Source organism: Polyergus mexicanus, unplaced genomic scaffold (genome assembly GCF_030449975.1).
Source record: "Polyergus mexicanus isolate NDT 795.1 unplaced genomic scaffold, iyPolMexi1.0 SCAF_10, whole genome shotgun sequence".
In the NCBI taxonomy this organism is placed as follows: Eukaryota; Metazoa; Arthropoda; class Insecta; order Hymenoptera; family Formicidae; genus Polyergus; species Polyergus mexicanus.
This window is the reverse complement of record NW_027223330.1, coordinates 8,053,981-8,074,977: the sequence shown is the minus strand read 5'-3', so window position 1 is coordinate 8,074,977 and position 20,997 is coordinate 8,053,981. Positions and strand designations below refer to the sequence as shown.

General features: G+C 32.5%; 6 protein-coding genes and 2 non-coding genes across 10 annotated transcripts; 3 read left to right on the top strand and 5 right to left on the bottom strand.

Annotated features, from left to right (window-relative positions):
- Positions 1-12: 12 nt before the first annotated feature.
- Trnag-gcc (transfer RNA glycine (anticodon GCC)) lies at positions 13-83 on the top strand. Its single transcript has one exon. It is a non-coding gene; the product is annotated as a tRNA-Gly (tRNA).
- Positions 84-211: 128 nt separating this feature from the next.
- On the bottom strand, positions 212-282 carry Trnag-gcc (transfer RNA glycine (anticodon GCC)). The gene has a single exon. It is a non-coding gene; the product is annotated as a tRNA-Gly (tRNA).
- Positions 283-564: 282 nt separating this feature from the next.
- Positions 565-1,374, bottom strand: LOC138937205 (uncharacterized). Its single transcript, XM_070303216.1, has 4 exons — positions 1,256-1,374; positions 1,094-1,166; positions 897-1,020; positions 565-634 (listed from the first exon to the last, which is right to left on the bottom strand). Exons 1-4 carry the CDS (start codon positions 1,368-1,370, stop codon positions 575-577), a joined length of 372 nt encoding a protein of 123 aa, XP_070159317.1. The 5' UTR covers positions 1,371-1,374; the 3' UTR covers positions 565-574.
- A 275-nt stretch (positions 1,375-1,649) lies between these two features.
- On the bottom strand, positions 1,650-5,586 carry Micu1 (Mitochondrial calcium uptake 1). 2 transcript variants are annotated; one of them, XM_070302425.1, is made up of 12 exons: positions 5,448-5,586; positions 5,015-5,278; positions 4,733-4,883; positions 4,194-4,353; positions 3,403-3,440; positions 3,217-3,331; positions 2,913-3,073; positions 2,654-2,770; positions 2,449-2,573; positions 2,243-2,370; positions 2,057-2,146; positions 1,650-1,908 (listed from the first exon to the last, which is right to left on the bottom strand). In XM_070302425.1, exons 2-12 carry the CDS (start codon positions 5,269-5,271, stop codon positions 1,754-1,756), a joined length of 1,497 nt encoding a protein of 498 aa, XP_070158526.1. In that variant the 5' UTR covers positions 5,272-5,278; positions 5,448-5,586; the 3' UTR covers positions 1,650-1,753. The 2 variants fall into 2 exon arrangements, with proteins under 2 accessions (XP_070158526.1, XP_070158525.1); XM_070302424.1 differs by lacking the exon at positions 4,194-4,353 and adding an exon at positions 3,708-3,867.
- A 963-nt stretch (positions 5,587-6,549) lies between these two features.
- Positions 6,550-11,238, top strand: Metrn (meteorin). The gene is made up of 3 exons (XM_070303213.1): positions 6,550-7,687; positions 7,962-8,532; positions 8,632-11,238. Exons 1-3 carry the CDS (start codon positions 7,593-7,595, stop codon positions 8,842-8,844), a joined length of 879 nt encoding a protein of 292 aa, XP_070159314.1. The 5' UTR covers positions 6,550-7,592; the 3' UTR covers positions 8,845-11,238.
- Positions 10,022-15,830, bottom strand: LOC138937199 (testis-expressed protein 2). The gene is made up of 7 exons (XM_070303207.1): positions 15,118-15,830; positions 13,763-14,978; positions 13,308-13,679; positions 12,990-13,161; positions 12,437-12,915; positions 12,069-12,141; positions 10,022-11,950 (listed from the first exon to the last, which is right to left on the bottom strand). The coding sequence occupies exons 1-7, from the start codon at positions 15,164-15,166 to the stop codon at positions 11,621-11,623; spliced, it is 2,691 nt and encodes an 896-aa protein (XP_070159308.1). The 5' UTR covers positions 15,167-15,830; the 3' UTR covers positions 10,022-11,620.
- LOC138937204 (TP53-regulated inhibitor of apoptosis 1) lies at positions 15,402-16,848 on the top strand. 2 transcript variants are annotated; one of them, XM_070303215.1, is made up of 3 exons: positions 15,402-15,802; positions 15,975-16,132; positions 16,505-16,848. In XM_070303215.1, the coding sequence occupies exons 2-3, from the start codon at positions 15,986-15,988 to the stop codon at positions 16,589-16,591; spliced, it is 234 nt and encodes a 77-aa protein (XP_070159316.1). In that variant the 5' UTR covers positions 15,402-15,802; positions 15,975-15,985; the 3' UTR covers positions 16,592-16,848. The 2 variants fall into 2 exon arrangements, with proteins under 2 accessions (XP_070159316.1, XP_070159315.1); XM_070303214.1 differs by having other exon boundaries at positions 15,420-15,802; positions 15,970-16,132.
- A 91-nt stretch (positions 16,849-16,939) lies between these two features.
- On the bottom strand, positions 16,940-20,302 carry Ssrp (structure specific recognition protein). The gene is made up of 4 exons (XM_070303208.1): positions 20,077-20,302; positions 19,252-19,749; positions 18,764-19,159; positions 16,940-18,677 (listed from the first exon to the last, which is right to left on the bottom strand). The coding sequence occupies exons 1-4, from the start codon at positions 20,125-20,127 to the stop codon at positions 17,409-17,411; spliced, it is 2,214 nt and encodes a 737-aa protein (XP_070159309.1). The 5' UTR covers positions 20,128-20,302; the 3' UTR covers positions 16,940-17,408.
- Between the last annotated feature and the right edge of the window lie 695 nt (positions 20,303-20,997).

Here is a 20,997-nt window from a genome sequence, read left to right as displayed (position 1 = left end):
AATCTGGTATAAGCATCGGTGGTTCAGTGGTAGAATGCTCGCCTGCCACGCGGGCGGCCCGGGTTCGATTCCCGGCCGATGCAGAATATTTTTTTTTTCTTCGTTTTTACGTTTCATAAAATAGTTTTTAAAAAATTACAAGAAAATTATATTCTCAAATGAATTAGAGAAGATCGTCTGCATGAAAAAAAAAAAAAAAAAAAAAAAAGATTGCATCGGCCGGGAATCGAACCCGGGCCGCCCGCGTGGCAGGCGAGCATTCTACCACTGAACCACCGATGCTTACGCTTATATCTGTCTTTTTTAATAATCTCATTGTTCGAAATCATTTGATAACTTTAAAATCTTATTATTATTCATTTTCAGTATATCAACTTCTTTATTTATAATTTCTTATTTGTTTCACAAATTTTTATTTTTTTTTAACATTCGTTATTTATAATTTTTTTCTACTTTTAAGATATTTTTGTTTTATGACAATTAAAAAGTAAGCTGTAACAATAATTATAAATAAGGAATTATTAAACAGAAATTATCAATATTTATTTATGAACAATTAATTTTGCGATTAAAGTTAATGATTCAGATCCCAATACTGTTCGCCGTAATTTCCATTTTTGTCACCCCATTTTATCTAAAATATAACAAAAACCATATAGTTATAAACTATAAATAAATTATATTTCAACAAAAAATATATATATATATATAAATAATACTATATAATCTATATTATAAAATATAAAATATGTGAAGCAGTGAAATGTGAAATACAAAATATATAATATTAAATGTATTACATAAATAGAGACTATTATTGATTCATATTAAATAAGAAATATTTTTATACATTTCTAATATATATCTTAAAACAATCTTAACTTAAAAGAAATTACCTTGCCACTATGATGATTATTATCAAAGTCCCTTTGTTCAAATCTCTGTTCCCATTCACTAGGATTCTCACAGACATGACCAAACTCAATTTTAAGAGGTGCAAGATGTTCAGAAAATATATCTCTGCATTTTATATAGGTTTAATATTATCAAAACGTTACAAATAATTATCATCTTGCATAAATATATTACTCACTGAAAATATTGTCCTATTGAAACATCTGCTATTTCCTGCTTTGAAGGCTCTTCTTTATTTACAACTTGTGAATCTGATATCATAATCAAAATAAAATAATATATGTGTCATTGTAAGATACAATACGATTAAATCTCGATTCACATTTGACATATTACTTGCCTGCTAAAGTCATTTCTGTAAGTTTTTCCAATAAATTGGCCGTGACAGTATTTATGACAAGCAGTATTATTACTGTTTGTGTCAGAAATAAATTGAAAGTATATTTCGTATACATTATTATATTTAATAATCCAATTTGAAATTTGCAATATAAAACAAGTTCTGTTGTATGCTGAATGAAAGCTGAATATTTACTGAATGGGTAAAATTGTAGCTCTATATCTCGCGAGCTTTTTTTGGCTGATATTTCATGCTCTATTTCATAGTGAAAGTGGACTAGTACAATACATCATTAATGTAAAATTTGCTATCATATAAATCTCTAACTCTCTCCTAATAATAATATAAACTACAAATATCAACATAACGATTCTATTATAAATATTTATTATAATCTCTAGTTAAGAATAGTAATTTTTTATATTCCTATATATATTACAATCAATGAATTAAATATATATAAATTAATTAGCATTTAGTTTCTATACATGGCTTTACTTATTTATCGTACGACAAGAGATTGCTATTTTTTGCACACTTTATCAAAGATTGAATTAACTTGACAAATCCAGTATCCTTCGATTTTTCCAAACCACGCAGAACACGGTTTTTCATCACAGCGACGAATTCCCGATTGCTAAGTTGTCCATCCACTATAAAAAACAAAATTCGCAATATCTGAATAATTTTACCACTCAAGATGTATTTTTTATATCTATATATTATATCACAGATAATGCAGTCACGTTTTTAACAGTCTATGAATTAGAAATAGCACCCTATCAGTAAAAATCAACTTACTGTTTTCGTCGAAAATCGTATATACTACTTGAATAATATGGTCACTCAGATCCACGTGCGCTACAGTTTTTGCTACATGTTTTAATGTCGCTGCAATATTATACATAAATATTTATGAATAAATGTCAACAAGTTTCTTCGGAAGGGAATATTTGTGTAATTATTCTAAATTATTTCATATCGTACCTTGATCGATAGACGCGCCGGCTATATGATAGAATGTCAAAGCTGTATCTACGTCATTAATGTTGTTCAAAAAGTGAAAGAATTTTAGATATTCCTCTTTGTTAATGCCTTTCGGATCTTCTTTGAAACTGTAAACAATTGATATTTAAGTATATAATAATGTAAAATATAAGAATGAAAATGAAGAAATATTTCCATATATTTACGTCTTTTTCACTCTTTTCAACATTTTCGCCTTCTTTTTTGCTGAATATCCGGCATAAGCCAATAGTAATTCCGTAAAATCTACCTCAGTAATATTGCCATTCTCATCCGGATTTCGTCGTTCGAACTAAGCAGAAAAATATATATAATCATATATCAAATAATCAAATATAAATGAGAATATTAAATTGATGACTTGATTCTTACCTCAAGACTCAGAATCTCCCGCTGCAGTTGTTGCTGAAAGTCCAGGAATTTCTCGATGGTTAGCTTCTGATTCATTTGTGGCCCAAAGAAATATGTAGTTAGCGCGGAATTCACTCCCTGAGTGAAATAAAAAAAATTTTAATTATTTTCAATAGAGTTTTTAAACACATAATTTAAACATAATTCAAGAGCTAATAACGTATTTAATATTTATCATTTTTTGAAAATTTCATTCAAATATTAATAAGTTCTTTATGACCTTAAATGTATTTCCTGTAGTTGCGTGATCACGGTGTCGAGTGCCTATACTAGTTTGTTGCCGTATTAATGTAGCCACTTTTCCAAACTCATCGGAATCGACATCACCGTCTCCATTGAAGTCGAACATTCTAAAGGCAATTTCAAAGTGACGTCTAGAGGCTGCAAAATCAAATTTTACCATTAAAATCTAATATTTATGTATATTATAGAAAGTTTAATTAATATGTATATTTAAACAAATTTCTTTATGTTCTCGTAAACAGAATTAAAATTTAATGTGGAATAGTGGACATAGAACTTACTTGATAATACAGTCAACAAAAAGATGTAATCGGAGAAAGTAATGAGGCCTGCACTGCCAAGCTTGTAGAAAATGCTGTCTTCGTCCAATTCCAATTCTAATTTCGTATGAATATTCTAAAAGAAAAAAAAATATTCTCACATAGGAATATCCTAAATGTTTCTTCTTTACTGAATCTTGTTAATACCTTTGGATCGTAACGTTTGTACTGATCTAGTCCAAGGCCTGAAAGTCAATGATGTTATAATTATTAATAGCTTCCTTTTTTATATTTCTTATATAAATTAATATAAATATAATATATAATTTTGGAAAATTATAATCTGCAAATTATAATTACAGTTTTTTTATAATTTTATCTAGAATATAATTATTCTTTTTAAAATGTTAATTGAATTTGCACATGCAAAAAAAGTAGGGGATCGCAACGCAACGTCTTGTAATCAATTGGAAGTACTGAATGCCAAGCGAAGCATAATCGTATAGGATTACCATCGGGCTGTTTTACGCCGGGCGTCATTGATCTTAAAAAGTCATCCGGCGTCATAAACACTTCGTGCATGTCGTTGCTCGTGACCTGGAGGGTCGCGAAGTAACGGAACACTTTGTCCGGTGTGGAGTAATGCCTTATACGATTTTCGTATTCTATTATCTGCGCATACACACAGTTAGTTGATAATCGTGGGTTTCAAAAGTATGTAAAATTATTGCAGAGATTTAGTAGTGCATAATACATTTTAGTAATGTTATCCACGTTCAATTTCGATAATCAGCAATTTTCTTACTTGATTATTACATAAGAATTTTCATGCGAGTCATATCATATAGGATAACAAAGCTTCCGGTTAGCAGAGCGAGACAAGTATAAGTAGTGCTTAGTAAGACTTAGTATAAATTATTGTAGATAAGAGAACAATTAAACTCCAAGATTATATACTGCAATAACGCTAATATGACAAAAATTTTGAAAAGCCCTACCATTTGGCTGTTGCATGTTTGGTGTGATAGCCCGCAGAAAATCATCGGGTGTCATATAGATTTCCATACCTTCTAAGCTAGTCATTTTCACAGTTGCAAAATAACGAAAAATTTTATCTGGCGTTGAATACGCCCTTATCCTGTTCTCGTATTCTATTATCTGCAAAAACACTTCAGCCTGCATCGTTCTGCTATACAGATACATGCCAATGTAAATAAAGCATAAAATTGTTAAGTTTGCAGTACTATTACTATGTTTAACAATATATACAAAAATTATTGCTGCATATTGTATATCTCTTATTTTATTGCATAATTGTACAACTTTTATATCTATATATTTCATTAAGAAAAATAATACAAATCTATATCTTTTGTTCTTTTAATAATAAAAATACAACTTGTGCGATATAAATAATGTAAACACAAATATCTTATATAATGCATGTGGGAATTTATTCAATATTCTTGAAATTATTTTGAACAACTTTAACATTTATATATGAAATCAATATCAATAGTGTAAGTGTTCAATAAACCTTTCTATCGCGAAATCCAATCTTCTCTTTCTTATTTTTCTTCTTCTTTTGTAAATCCTGCTCCGTTCCATGTTCTATGTTTCCATTATCCTGGGTCTCCTCCACTAATATACTGGCTGCCTCCACTTTAGGTGGTACTAGATTAAGTAGCCTGCAAGATAATACTTTATATTAATATATTATATAGCAAAATATAATTTTTGAGAATTATTCAAATTATTCTCTTATGTCTTCGTAACATTTAATATTTGTTATTTTTGATATTTAATAGTATTGACTCACCGTTGCCAATCAATACTCATGGATATAAACAACCCAATGCTGGGAATTACAATTGGTAAAGCAGCAATAAAGCTAGATTTTTTTCTGGTATGACCAAAATTTTTAAAATTACGAGTCTGCTTGTATTCATACTTGTGTCTATCTTTTCCGTAACTGTTACATCCTGGAGAATGAAGTGCATTGACTAGCAAAAGTCTACATTGTGGATACTGTCGAAATATACATGCACTTTTGCTGAATAGCATTACCACAGCCATATTCTCTCTAAAAAGAAATTAAAAATATATTAATTATATTGCACAAATAACTATTATTTAATAATTAAATTGTAAAAAACTTTATAGAATTTAATTGTGTCAAAAGCAGCTGAGCAGATGGAAAATTGTACATATAAAAACAAGGTATTTATATATATATATTTCAAACCACTTACTTAACACTATTATTATATACAATAAAAAAAATGTAAGAGAATTAAATATATATAAAGTGAACAAATTCGTTAAGTTAAAAACTGCAACTTTAATAAAATCGAATAACAATCAAAAAACCGTCATTGACCGTCATCGTAATTGGATACATCGCAAAAAGATCACATAAATACAACAAAGCCGATATCGCATGAAATCGACAGATTTTCTTTATCCTGATTGGTCAATTCAATGCTTTCAGCATTTACAGCGTCAAGACGAACACCACTCTTTGGCTGCGGTCGGGAAGACGCTAGAAATGCTTCGAGGCGTTGCATTAACCAATCAGAACAAAGAAATCTTTATTCTTTGTGTCCTGATTGGTCAATGAAACGCTTCGAAGCATTTCTAGCGTCTTCTCGACCGCAGCCTTTATCAGATGGTGTGTGACAGGAATTTTAATAAATTCCCCAATAGCGACAAATGGAAATATCATTTGTTTTGTACTACTTTTTGGACATGATTAGTCATGATTAGATCAGATTGGATGCATATTGATACAGGTTTCGAAATGAATAAAAATGATTATTACATTGAGTCTAGCTTGATCCCAAGTAAAACTCGGGCACGTAGGCATCTAGGAGAGCAATAATTTTTCTATTTTATTAGATTATTGAGGATAAGAGATGGCATGTAATCCATTTACCGGGACGATTAATCAAATTCATTTTCAGAACGAGAGATACGCGATGTTCCTTGTAAAACTGACGCCAATCATTGCACATCGCAAAACATGCGAGAGCAAGAAGCGATATTGTATCTGAAAGAAAAGAGGATTCCTGATATCATCGAATTTCTGATGAGCGATCTTCTGGTGCGCCGACCCTATGATCCTTTCGAATATCTAATCCAACTCCTAGACAAATGCATCCTGTCTCGTAACGGTCTCGTCGATCCTCCTTCCTCTTTCTTTATGGTAAAAAAAAAATATATATATATATTTGTACGCATTTTGCTCTCTCCTGTACTACATAAAACAAATTCTTTAAGGATATCATGAGGCGGACTCTAAAGAGTCATAAAAATAAATTGATCTAGGCATGGTATCAGATTTAATGATGAACAAAAGATGGACGAGTGGACAAGGAAATTTTGAGCAAAGTTAAGAAAACGACATTTTTGTGATCCGATTGATAGGACAATTGGTTTTTTTTCGCACGATTTCATTAATAGCGATGTAAGAGATTACATGGAATATATACAATATTTGTGTAAATTAATCTTATAGCGATCGAATACAAAGGAATAAGAGATCATATGCGCGATTAATCCGTGTAAAGACTCCGAGTATCGCTAAATAGTTTTAATGTAGCTAAATCTAAGTTTATCTAAGCCTATCTCGAACGGGGAAAGCTCGTCAGCTTGGAGCCTGTACTAGCATTTTTGCCATGTGATCACATCGGAGTGAGAGAGCGAGTGAAAGAGAGGACGCAACGATATTTTTCTTCTATGCATGTGCCGCTGAAATAAATCTGGGGATCGAGGGAAAATCTTCCAGGACATAAAATAGAGGAAGCCTAAATAAAAGAAACTGTATGTGTGCATTCATCGGAATGTTTCTGCGACGTGATAATTAGACTCAGTTCGTGCCAGAAGAAAATGCGTAGTGCGCTCGCGGAGAACTCCGCGAGATTCTCGGTGGGCGGTCCATAACAAGGACGATCGTGAGATTATGTTTACGGTCTTCGTACGCATATTCGGGCTCGTGACTATCGTACGCGGTACAATATCATACAGTATCACTTATCTTTCCCGCGGACGTTTCGTATTTTTTGCAAGAAAGTCGAAATTATTTTTCCAAGTGTCGTAGCTCGCACGATTGTTCGCCATTCATCGAGTAACCATCTGGAAGGATAGTGTCGAAATATTTCATGAACGTCTTTACTCGATGAATTCTGATTCAGTTGAGACATTTCCAGGAAAACTCTTAAATGATGATAACACGTTCTTAATTAAGATATTGTAGAAACGAGCAAAAGAATTGTTCTTAGAGTACTTAATTCGAGAAAAGGCCTTTTATCGCGATTCGACTTTCGCGGAGGCGTCTTCGTGACATCAAACATGTGACGTGCTTATACCGATTGTTATATAGTGTGTATATATTGAAAATGTTACGTGCGATAATTGTTGCTCTTAGCCTGATTTTTGTCAGCGTATCCGCCTACGAACATACCGTTGCGGACCAATGCGACTGGTCTGGAAGGTTAGTGCCTTTCTATTATCAAGATTCTCTTTCTACATTTTAACTTTCACAATTCCAGTACATACAACTAATGTAATTTCTGATAGAATAAAAATATATTTTTGTAAATTTTTTCATTCGTCATTCTTTATATTCTATAAAAAGGATTTCAGTATACTTCAACTTCTTCATATATTAATGTTATGCATAATATATATTGCTTAATATTGTTATTGTAATCTCGATATATTTGTAAGAATATGTCACTGAAATATGTACACCTTTTTTTGTATAGCGGAGGAGGAGAAAGCGGTGGTGTTCGACCAGTATATCTACGCTGTGCTCGAGGAACCGTACTATGGCGTTATCCTCATGGTGCTTTGAGAGTGGTCTTCTCTTTCCCGGCTTCATCCACGAGAAACATTGCTGTCAATCTCAGCAGTTTGGGTTTTCGTACATGCGTTAAGATTTCTGGACCTGCACGAGTGTTTCTAGAAGCTGGCCGCAAGTTGAGGCAGATCTATTCTCCATCTGATGGCAAACATGAGTATTCGCATCGATGCTTTCGCTCACGGGAGCACATGGCCGCGCTTTACATGGAAGCAGAGGATGATTATTCTTTTAAAAGCACCAAGGTCAAGCTACAGTACGACTTGGAATCAAATTCACCGAAAGGGGGTGCGCTGCATATGCCAGATGAAGAAGAAGAATGCAGACCATGTTCCATGGAAGAGCTTGCCAATGCTTATTGTCAGAGTGACTTGGTTGCTACAGGCACTGTCACTGCCGTTGAACAGCTTCATCTAGACGCTGCCGAATTGGTGCTCAGGATTACCAAGATTCTACGCCAAGTTCAGGAAGCCGAGGTAATGAGCTATATAAGATGAAACATAAAGTCGATTTTAGATTCTTTTAAATCTCTATAACAGACAAACTAAATTATAAAATATAATGTATATTGACAGAATAATGAGAACATCGACATACCAGCGTCTTATAAGAGAAGCATACGCGTGAGAATACCAGTGGTGTGTGACGCGCGACACGGCCCTGGCGAATTTGTGATAATGGCCAAGCGACGTCTCGGTGATCTCATTTTGGTGTGCGCACCTAGGCTGGAGACATGGAAACAGATTGTACGGGAGATGGATACCGCGCCCTGCGTCCTCAACAGCTAGCCAATACGATTTAAAATTTTCTTCAGAAAGCTGTGAAGACCTATAAACTGTAAACTAAATAGCAGGTACAAGTATCTATTATGTTGCAAAACTGAAAATCTATACAAAATCATTATGGTAATGCCACATCGAAAAACTGCCAATTTAGCCATATACGAGAGTATTATATACATAAAGAACATTATTCTTGGTGTACGTAGCATGCAACTGTCAGACTGTTGATCTCCAAACTGTGATATTATTTGTTGCATTAAGAAAAACGTGGAAAAACGTGCACGAGAAAATAGAAAGCACATTTGTTCTAATATTTGTTCCAGAGAGCAAAAGAATTATTATATACAGAATAGCTCAGAAATTGCATACTTTTCCTTAAAACAAAAATTTCGTTTAAACCTTTGTTAAAACCCTCTTATATTCATGATTCTTTCATCTTTAATGATATAATATTTAATCTTTGCATATTAGTTTTCATTGAAATAAAATTTACTCTTGTGAGATCATGTACAAAAATTTTATCTATTTATTTAATTATATTTCCTTAAAGTTGATTCTTTTTTTAATCTTTTAGATTTCTTGTAATTTAATTATCAATATCTTGGATTTAATATGAGAATAAAATTTTATATCTGTTAAGAGAATGTGCGCAATGTGTGTGTGATTAAGATTCTCTCTCTCTCTCTCTCTCTCTCTCTCTCTCTCTATATATATATATATATATATATATATATATATATATATATATATATATAAATTTTATATAGACGAATATGTTGACTCGCTGCAGAATTAAATATTATTAATTTGTTTGTATTGATTAGATTTATAACAATTGTACAGATTTAATAAACAAATTTTATAAATTTTTATACTGATTGGAATAACATCAGTTTTTATATAGTAAAAGATATGTGCTATAAATAAAGAAAATATATTTGGAAAAATAAAGAGAAGCTGTATTCCTCTCTATATGTACTTTTTAATTTTTTTAACTATATTATGTATTGTATATAATAGAGACAATGGTTCACGAGTTAGAATCATTTTGATAGGAAATGAGAGAGAAAAAAAGAAAAATTATCTACCTTAAGTATTACAACTTATATAATAATAGAAGAAATTAATTTCTTTTTAGAAAAAATACTTATTTTTGAGAAAGAAACTTTCTAAGGAACTGGTGATAATTGTACAATATAATTTATTTTTGCAAAAACTGTTACAATATAACTCTGTGATCTAACTCTGGACTCACAATGTGAGCTCAACAATGGTGCAAGTCTTAACAAAAAATATCATTTAAAAAATTTTTACAAAATATATTTGCTTCATTGCATTAATTGTATATTTAAACATATGAAATGTTCTTTCTAATATAATTTATGTCTTATATGTTTGATAAAAAAGTTTCCTTATTTTTAAGAAATTTGTGTGTGTGTGTGTGTGTGTGACTTTTATCATAAAATAAAATCACATTGTGATTCCAGGATTTGTTCTATATATAATCTCCCTGAGCAGACGCGCAAATACACAAACGTTCACACACATATATTTATACAGTATCAAACAAAATAACACAGCTCATAGATCAAACTGGCTAGTAGATACAAACCATGTATTCAGTGAATACATTTATATATATAGATTTTGCTTTCTTTTAATGCATCGTTGAATTAATAGTATAGTTTACTTAGTCGATCAAGACGGAGGAGAATACTTTTCTGCTACATTTGTCGTAAAGCTATCGAAGTTTAGTTTTGTTTTCTCTTGCAGAAAAATAAAATTTACATATTTGTTGTAATCCGATTATTTTACGCGTATCTATGTCAATAGTCGTATATAGAAAGTTAATATTTTTTGGGCGTCGCGCTTAAAATAAACGCGGTCGATTTTGATAAGCGATATTAACATCATGTACTTTCTTTTTCTACACATCTTGTCGATCAACTATGTTTGCTTGATTATATTACGAGCCTAAATATCACGGCCCAAAAAGTTCTACTGCCACGCGAGTGTTTATATTTCGTTTCATATATTGACAATTTTGCTCATTTTATTCATTCACAATAACCGATTATTTAATTTCACTGTAATTAATTCAATTATTTCACAATATTTTAATAATAATTTTAAAATATTCTGTATCAGCTGCCTGTGTTAAATGACTAATTGTATGATCACATAGACATTGATAATAGTATTTTTGTTTATCTAGGATACGGCGCGGCGTTAGTTTCATGATATTTATAGTTATACATATAATTAAACGATCTGCAGCGAGTATCGCACTTAACTAAATATTAATTAAATTGCCTTGCTTTCCCGTACGTCTCTTGCTCGCTACATTTTTTTTACATATTTTAATAAAAATAATGCTCCCTCATAATATGATTTTTTTCTCTCCCGTCTTTTTTTCATTAATTTTTTTCATTTTATAAATATAAAGATAACATTACTAAAATGATATATCACAATTATTCTTCTCATTTTCTTGTAAATACTGTATATACTTAATAAAATATTCTTTGCAAGAAAAATAATGTAATATTAAAAAATCTTGTAAAAATAGAGCTAAAGAGCTACATCATTGTCATCTGACAATCTCCTAATTTTTTCATAGATTTATACTTACGAATTTTGATGAATTATCGTATTGATGAGAAAAAATCCATTTCTCAATTACACGAGCGATGTGTGTATGTGTGTGTAATATTGTTTATAAACCATACACAAAAAAAGTAATGTAAAAGCAGAAAACTGTTTTGGCTGACATAAAATGTGTCTACGCCACAACAAACGGATAATTTGGGCAGAGTGACAAAACTAGATCATCCATATTTGGTAGAACTACTAATTTTTCGAATTCCCTGAGCAGCTTATTCTCAATCCATTTGGTCACATATACAATGTTGACGGTCCTTTCCCCAAGGGCTGGCTGTACGGTAAGAGTGATTTTGGGCACAGGTTTGAAACCGTACCAGAGTCGATCAGAGGGTGGTGGAGGGATGTTTACTAAGAGACAACCCTCAATGCCGGATATGCTAACCGTGAAGCGGATCTCTGTATTGGAAACACCCTCCATTGCTCTTCGTATGTAAGATAACTCAGTAGCCTAAAAATTATTCAATTAATTAACATGAGCTAATGAGCTTTATCATTTTTATATAATTATTAATAATAAAATAAATTAACTAATTAAACATAAATATAATTAAAAATCATTTGCTTACATGTCGGAAATACTTGTTGGCTGCTAGCTTATCGACCATGTTAAGAAATTTCTTGCCAGAAGATTGAATTGGTCTGTAATATGCGAAAATCTAATTAATCTTATCGCAAATTATTACATAGTCTATTAATCACGGGTTTCTTTACGAAAAATTTTTAAGGTGTTTAATGGAGGTTAGTTGATAAGAGCATATATTGTGACATTTGATCGCAAAAAATTAAGTTTGTATATTTTATTATATTCATATATTCTTAATATAAGAATGCATTTTATAAAGATACATTAAAGATTACTGTCATATAACTAAATAGACACGAAAAAAGCGAGTTATAAATTAAAACACTCAATTTAATTTATTAATTCACTTACGTGGCGTCTTTGGATGTGGCACATGATGCGACATTTCCGATATCTTCGTCTTCCGTGGATGTCTCTGGACTATCTTCTACATCGCTGTCGAATATCGGTGATCTAGTAGGAATAGATTTTTCGTCGATCTCACCGGAAACACTACTCGCACGCGTTAGTTTCATTAGATTCAGCTTTGTCTCTACAATCATTGTCACACAACCCTTATAGATAATATTCATATCAAACCAAAGCCCACGTTCATCGAGTACCGGTTTAGTAATTTTATGAATCTTTGGAGCATTCTGTCCGATCATTATTTCTGTTATGAGAAGGCTCTCCATGAAATATGGAAGTTTTATATTAGACAGTTTACGCTGTATTTTGTCTTGAATAAGATTAATTGTCTCTGGACAACTGTGCATGTCGAACAGTAGTCGTTCCAGGAGACAGTTTACCCAGAGAACATCATCTTCCTTTGGAGAACCCTCAGGATCCACCTAGAAGATAATCGCTCTATCACACTCTATCAGCACAAAGATTTTGAAGTTAATTTGATTTTCGCATCGCTTACATTCAGGTACTTGCTCATATAGCTGTTATAAGAGATTTCGGGATTCTCGAGCAATTTCGTTTCTGCCACATCCAGCACAGAGATTGCATTTATGCAGGATGCGCAATCGTTTATGGAACAAGTTGAATGCCGTTTTTTCGAAAAAGATGCTGCTGATACCAATCTTCGAAACCTAAAAGGTCATTTTAAATTAAAATTTTATGATGAAGAAGAAATTTTAAGTTCCAAACCATATTTTGAGAATTGAGAAATTTGATTAGAATCTTTCTTAATTATTTCGATTGATTTAAAAAATATTTTATTGCAAAGAAATATTACCAATCTTCCTTCTCTCGGTCGGCACGCGCGAATACATAAAGTCTACATTTGGTGATTTCTTCGTTGTCGCGACAGTCCTCGTAAATACTTCTTAAGGACTTGGATTGCGAAAGATCGTCATCATCTTCATCTTCATCGATTTTTAACTCATCTTCTTCATTATCTTTAAGGAATTCAAATCTAGAATCTTCGTCTTCACTTTTTGTGTCCTCGCCCAAGGTATTTTCCTCGACTTCTTCATTAACTCCTTCCGCATAAGCAGTTTTCTTCTCATCCTCGAAGGACTCCTTTCCAATATTTGTGTCATTTGTAACCTCTATTAACGCTCCTGGATCCATTGTAATACAAATTGGATATTTTTTGCTCCATCTCCTGTATATTAGAAATACTTTTATTCTATGTATAACAAATTTATTATAAAATATCAAATAATTATATATATATGATGTGATTACCTTCTCCGAATGAGTCCTTCTGGTAACAATTCTATCTTTGCACCAATAAGATTATACACACGTTTCCTAATAAATTTAAATTTTCGTATAGGTTCATCCCACACTGCTCTCTTTGGTACTTTCATTCTAGTCTCCATAACACGCAGCACTCCACCTTCCAGACTGAAGAAAACTGACTTTGTGCGTGCCACATGATAGTTATGGGGATCATAAATATATGGCAACTCGTTCAACCATCCTTCATATCTCTCTTGGACTGCATGCTCCTCCACCGCTGGTATCTCCAATACAGGAACCACCACATGTGCAGGCTCTTCATTTAAAGGTATTGCTAAAATTTCCTTGATCCTTAATATTAATTTGTATATTATTACTGTAGCAAATACTCCTACAAAAAAACCAACCAAGTGTGGAGGCAATGGAATCACAAAGCAGAAAGCAAATATAAGGATAAACAATGCAGCTAACTGCTTTGTCAATTGCTGAAATACATGATCCTTCATACGAGAGAGCAATGTACTAAATTTTATTTCTTCTTTCATCTGAATGCATCCATCTGGTTGGCTGAAGAGATTACGATGACACGTAATATCGTTTCTTTTATCCTTGGTGCGAAAACAATCTTGGGATTCAAAAAGAGGCTGTTCAGGAGTAGATTCGGAAAATTCAGCGGCTTCTACACCACTCTCTACACTTTCATCCTGAGAGTTTTTGGTTTTTAAACCAGTTTTTACTTGCGAAAAGCCGACGAATCTCGCAGCAGTACTTTTATTGCGAGCAACGGATAAAGTTGATTCCTTCTCTTGCTTTTCATTGACATTCTCATCAATTGGTGTGATATCTCCTGGATCTTCTGAATCACTAATACTGGAATTATCTTTGTTAAATCTTTTCTTCTTTTTATCGCTTTTTATCTCAGAAAGTTTCTCTTCAAATGTTTTTGTAATATTTCGTTTGATCTCGGACAACACCTTCCATGGATCTGAAGATGGAGGAGTGCCCTCAGACACATTATCATCGGTCGAACGTCTCTCCGATCCATTTTCCAATCCTTGGCCATCTTCACTACCTTTGGAGGGGCTTGATGGAAGTCTTGTTTTATCAGACTCCGAAGTGCCACGTTTTTCCTCATCGGAGGAACTTGGATATAGCTCCTCTAATTCGTCGTCATTAGCTCGGTAATGAATCACTGGTACAGATGTGGCAATTGGCTTGCCTTTAAAAAAACAATGCAAAGATCAGTCAAATATATAATAAAAGATTTAGAAAATTACATTATACACTCAAGCTTAATATTTGTTACAAATATTAAGCTTGAATTGTTAACATATCCAATCAACATTTTTCCAACCTACCTTTCATCATCCCCAATGTAATTTTTCCTGGACTATGTTTGCTACTCATCGCTACACGATTAAAGCTAATAGCTATCGTATCAGGAGTTTATCAATGACGACATTGAATTAACTATAAGTGTGTTCTGTAATCTAAAGAAATTATAGGATCTCGAATATGTTAATTTGACAACAACGACAATGTCTCACGTCCGAATGGCGATACCGTATTAAATAATGAAAATTACATTACGATCAAGCACCGTCATTCTGACGATATAATAATTAATAATAATAATTAATAACGATGATGCATAGTTCGACACTTGACATATCTGATCTGACATTGCCCGACATCTCCCTCTCCCAATATTTTGGGATTTCTCGGTACATGTTTCCGCTTCGCGCTTTAACTTCAAAACCAATACGCAACGAAACAAGGTCAAAGGTAACATCGCTGCATACGACAAACTTACCGGATTGGCCGGTATATATGTATATTGGATAGTGAATATATGTGGATTCTCCATAAAAGTTTTACGTTAAATAGAACCAATTGCTATTTCGTTCGATAACCTAATCGAATCGAAAAAAAGAGAAAGAGGTCACGCCGTTTCTAACCGGCATAATCCAAGAGGACAATTATTCAGCATAATTTTTTGTCCATCAAATTCAAGTATCTTTGTTGTGAGATTCGTCGCTGCAAGTGAGTATTGCAAAATGTAACATTTTTGTATTTTACGAATTTTCGTTAAGATTAGGAAATGCTTTCTACGCTTGCAACTTTTCTAATCTATTTAAGATTACATGTTCTTACTTTTTATATACAAATTTCAAAATTTATAAATTTGGCCTGATGCGAATTGATTTCAGAGCAGTATACTTATTCATGAACAGTATAGGCGAGACGTGCAATGAACTGAAGCAACAGTATGACTCTTGTTTCCATACGTGGTTTTCTGAAAAATTCTTGAAAGGTGAAACGAGTGACAGCACATGCTCGCATTTATTCAAAATGTATCAGCAGTGTGTCAAGGTAATTAGAATCAAATTGTATCTTGCTTGTATCTTTAGGAAATCTGCAAACGTGTAACGTATGAAACTGAGAGAGGGAGAGAAAGCAAGAGTGCAACATGGAACATTGCAGTGAGTTAAAACAGAAATACGATGCCTGTTTTAATAGTTGGTTCTCTGAAAAGTTTTTAAAAGGCGATACCAATGATTCAGTATGTGCCTCCTTGCTTAAAGTCTATAAAGATTGTGTAGCGGTAAGTTTTAGTTGAGTCTCCCTTCTCGCAGATCAAATTCTTGTGTAAACTGAATGTTTGATAAAAACTTATTAAAATTGTAAATACAGTACAAAAACGACAACATATGTGTAACAATTTTATGCATTCTCATGTTTTAGAAGGCCATGAAAGAGCAGCACATTGAATTTAAAGAGATAGAGACAAATTATCTAGAAACCGAAAGGGAAAAGAAACCACATAGTTGACAAGAAAATGTGCACATGTACTTGGTTCCTACGTATCTTCTTTAAAAGTTGTTAACAATAGGAGTGCAAATATTTTTAATGTCATCTCTAATTTTTTTTTTATGAAACAATAACTAGACCATATATATATATATATATATATATATATATATATATATCCGAATATATAATTAATATTGTATAGTCATCTATAGTATTATATGTATTGTTACTGAATAATCAATAGAGTTTTAAACTGAATATTTTATAGATTTCATTCGTAGGATTAAATATTAAAATATATATTTCACAAGAAATTATATAATGCATATGTGTGCTATGAAATAAATTTAATTATTTGTTTAATTTGTGCAAACATTTTATTTAATTCTTAGCTTTTAAGTTGTGTAGAAAGAAAATTGTGTAAAGGAATAATTTTAATCATAAAAAGAAATTATTTTTATATATTAAGTAATTACTGAAAGAAGATAAGACGGAAATAACAACCCTAGTTCTTGTACAGAAAAAAAAATTTCCTTTACATAATTTTTTCATTAATGAGAAAAAGTATATTTGTTTGAGAGAATAGAAATTTGAAAAATTAGTAAAAATAATTCGTTTGTTTCGATATTCAGATCTTATTAATATTTTACTTTATAATTAAAATATTAATGAATACTACACATATGTAATATTAATCTCGTTAAACACTTATCTTCTTGTAAGTGTAAAGTCATTTACTTTCATCAAAGAATTCCTAATAATGCAAATTTTGAAATGAACATTGATATATGTAAACAGATGAAAGAAAATATTGATTTGAATACTTTAGCATTTATTAATCACTATTTTTAGATTCCGCGTCGGATGAAGGCGGAGTGCTCTCAATAGGTTCTTCCGCGTCGCTTTCTTCATTGTCTGACTGATTTTGTTTCTTCTTCTTTACTGCCCTTTTTTCAGTATCTTCCGTGGATCGCTTCTCACTTTTTTTCTCTTTCTTTCCTTCTCGGCTTTCATTATCAGAACTCTTCTTTCCGGACTTTTTGCTTTCGTCGCTACTACTATCATCATCGCTGATATATTCTTTGCTTTTAAAAGACGAGCCAGTCATCATTTTGCTAGGGGACTCTTTCTTCATTTCCTTCTTCTTCTTTTCCGTCTTTTCCGTTTTTTCCGTTTTTTCCGTCTTTTCTTTAGGTTTACCGCCTCCGCTTGCTTCGTATTCCTTCATTGATGCCGCGTATTCTTTTTTAGCCTTGGCTGCCTTTGCCTCCCATTCTGATTTATCTTTGAGTTCTCGCCACATTTCACCTCCCTTTTTCGCGATTTCTGTTACATTTATTCCCGGATTCTCCGCCTTAATACTTTCGCGTGTATTGTTAAGCCATAACATAAACGCCGTTGGAGGTCTCTTCGGTTTATTTGCGTCCTTATCTTTTTTCGATTTCCTCTGCTTGCGCGGCTTTTCTGATATTGTTTTTGCCGATTTAGATTTCTTTTCTTTCTTCTCCTTTTTATGACTAGTCTCAGACGCATCCGAGTCTTCGTCGCTGTCGGAACTATTGGGATTACTGTCATATTCTTCGGCAACATCACTTACGTCTTGATTTGGATTGAAATCTTCATCAGTCGAGCCTTCCTCGGAATCTTGGTTTTCCTCGCCGTCCCGCTCCTGCGCCTCCGCTTTGACTCGCGCCAAGTAAGCATCCGGTTCATCCTCTTGATCGCTGTCCCCAAAGTCCTCGTCGTACTTAGGTTTGTCACTCTTGCCGCGATTCTTAACGCGAAGTTTCTTCGACGTAATGAAATCGAACAATTTACCATATTCTTCTTTTTCAATGCTGCTAAAAGTGTGAACTACACCACTCGTAAGTTCGATCTCGAAATCGAAAGATCTGGTTGAACCGCCACCGCGCGCAAAATTTACCGAAGCTATTTCCTCAAAACGAATATGTATTGGCGGTTTATGCACGTAGATGAAACCTCGTTCGAGCGGATATAAATATCCTGCCGCGGCTTTGAAAGAGCAGCTAATCGCAGGTGTCTTAGTATGACCCAAGAAATGTCCAGGTCCAGTTATCTTCCGGTTAATAATTACTTTCATCACCTAGCCGAAACAAATAACATAATGTTAAAATAAAGATGTAAATATTAGAAAAAAAAAACGTGATTTTAAATTCTTGCTTTACTAACCCTGCCAAGTACTTCGTATGTCGGTCCTGTTAATTCCTTCGTTAGTTTGTCTTCGTACTTTTCTTTTAGCTCTTTTTCAGTGAATGGAAGCTCGATAGAGGTCTCCTCTTCTTGATTGAACAGGAGAACCAGATAGTGATATCGCGTTTGACCCTGTTTTATGGGAGGATCCAGACTCACGACAAAGAACGTTTGCCGACTATCTTTATGTGGTAATAGAAAAAGTCTCAAGACAGTTGACATGGGAATTTTATAATCAAAAGTTTTGCCGTGCAGTTGAAAGAAAGACTGGAAGATTTTGATGTCGTAACGACCACGTGGTGTTAGACAGTGGATCTCTCTAAATATAGCAATCGCATCGCCACTCACACTAATCACAGATGCTTTATCCATCACCTATTAGAAGTGATAAATAAATTATTTTTCTTTTTATTGAATTTAAAGTATGCGAGTATATTCGTTCATTATTTAAATAAAACCTCTCTTACCTGTTGATGGAATGCTTCGACAGGGTCTTGGTCGACACTATCACTAACAGGAATATGAAACCTCATCTCCATTAGACTGACCGGAGCGTCATCATTCTGATGGAACTCTAAGGTCACTTCATTCTTTCCCGTATTACATTGTGATACATCATACAGAGGTATTTCGAAAGCAGTGTGATGACCTACATCAAAGCTCAGGATAGATCCCGTAAATTTTGCGGTACCCCAATTCCAACCTTTTAAACTCAATTCTTTTTCCAACATATCTTTTTTATAATTGACAGAAAAGAATTTGGCAATCTTTTCCTGGTCAGCTTCTTTGAAGCCTTTGAAACGATGCAGAGTACCATTTTTTAAAAAAATACGCAAGCCCCAGGTTCCAATAAATTTTTGATAATTTACCATCTCCATATCAGAAGCAGAAATCTGTTCTACTTTACCAGTCTTCTGATTCTTGAAGATCAGGTGTTGGTCAGTCAACTTTAATCTACCTGGTGTCTGGTAATGATAGAAAACGATTCCATCGATTATACGATTATTTAATCATTAAAATAATTTTCATTATTTGTATATTTGAAAGAAAAATCTATTTTTAATTATATAATGTAATAATTACTATAAAGTAACGATTCGCATATTTTCAACAAACTTAAAAGACCAGAATTGTAATCAATCATGTTAAATATTAGCGAATTTCATGTAATAAAATAAAAACTTCTCGCTTCTTAATCATATCAAGCAAATTAGGATTCTAATGTTTATTTAATAATATAAAAATCAATTATATGCAATCAATTTTGCTTCAAAACAATTAAGAGTTCTCACCATAGCACCCTTAACCTCGGCAAAAATGTCCGGATATTCCAGAAAATCCATCTTTTTCTTTCTTACTTTTCTTTTCAAAAGAAAAATTATCTAAGTTTTTGTTCAATAATATAATTATATACAGTATTTCAGGTTATATATAAATCAATCTCCGAACGTTAAGCGTAGAAATATAATGCAAGTGTTGTGAGATTGAATGAGTCTCACATCTCGTATTCTATTCAATTCTACTATAGGTCTGTTTTTTGCAGCTAAACTGGCTGCACTGGTTCCGAGTTTATCTTTTTCTTTTCCTATTGGAAGGAGAAGGATGGGCTCTGAACTAGTGCAGCCAGTTCAGCTGTAAAGAACAGACCTTATTTATATATATATATGACTTTGTACACAGCACGTCACGTGACAAGAACGACGCTATGACCAATCAACTTACACCTTTTCCATAAGAGTGTAAGATTGATTGGCTAATGCGTCGCATCTTTTACGCATAAAGGAAGATGGATTCAGGCGGGATTTTCATTTACCACGTGGCTGACCAACCAACTCGTGTTGCTTATGTTAGATACAATTTGGGATTCATGTAAATTTTTTGTTATCATTTACACTAACAATAAAGTATATTAAATGCTATATCACTATGTATTTATAATATTAGTATATTACAAATATAGTTAACGAATTTTATTATTTACTAAATTTTTACTTTGGTTATTTTTATACAATTTTATACATTTTTAAATCTTGTAATTAAGAAAATATCAGCTTATAAAAAAATTTGTATTCTTTTCTATGCTGTAAATCGCAAGTAGTTTACTATAAATATTGAATATATTTAACATTTTTTCTATTACATATCGAGGAATTATAGTATTACCATGTTGTTAACAGTAAAACAAAATACAAAATAATAAGGAAATGCATTTT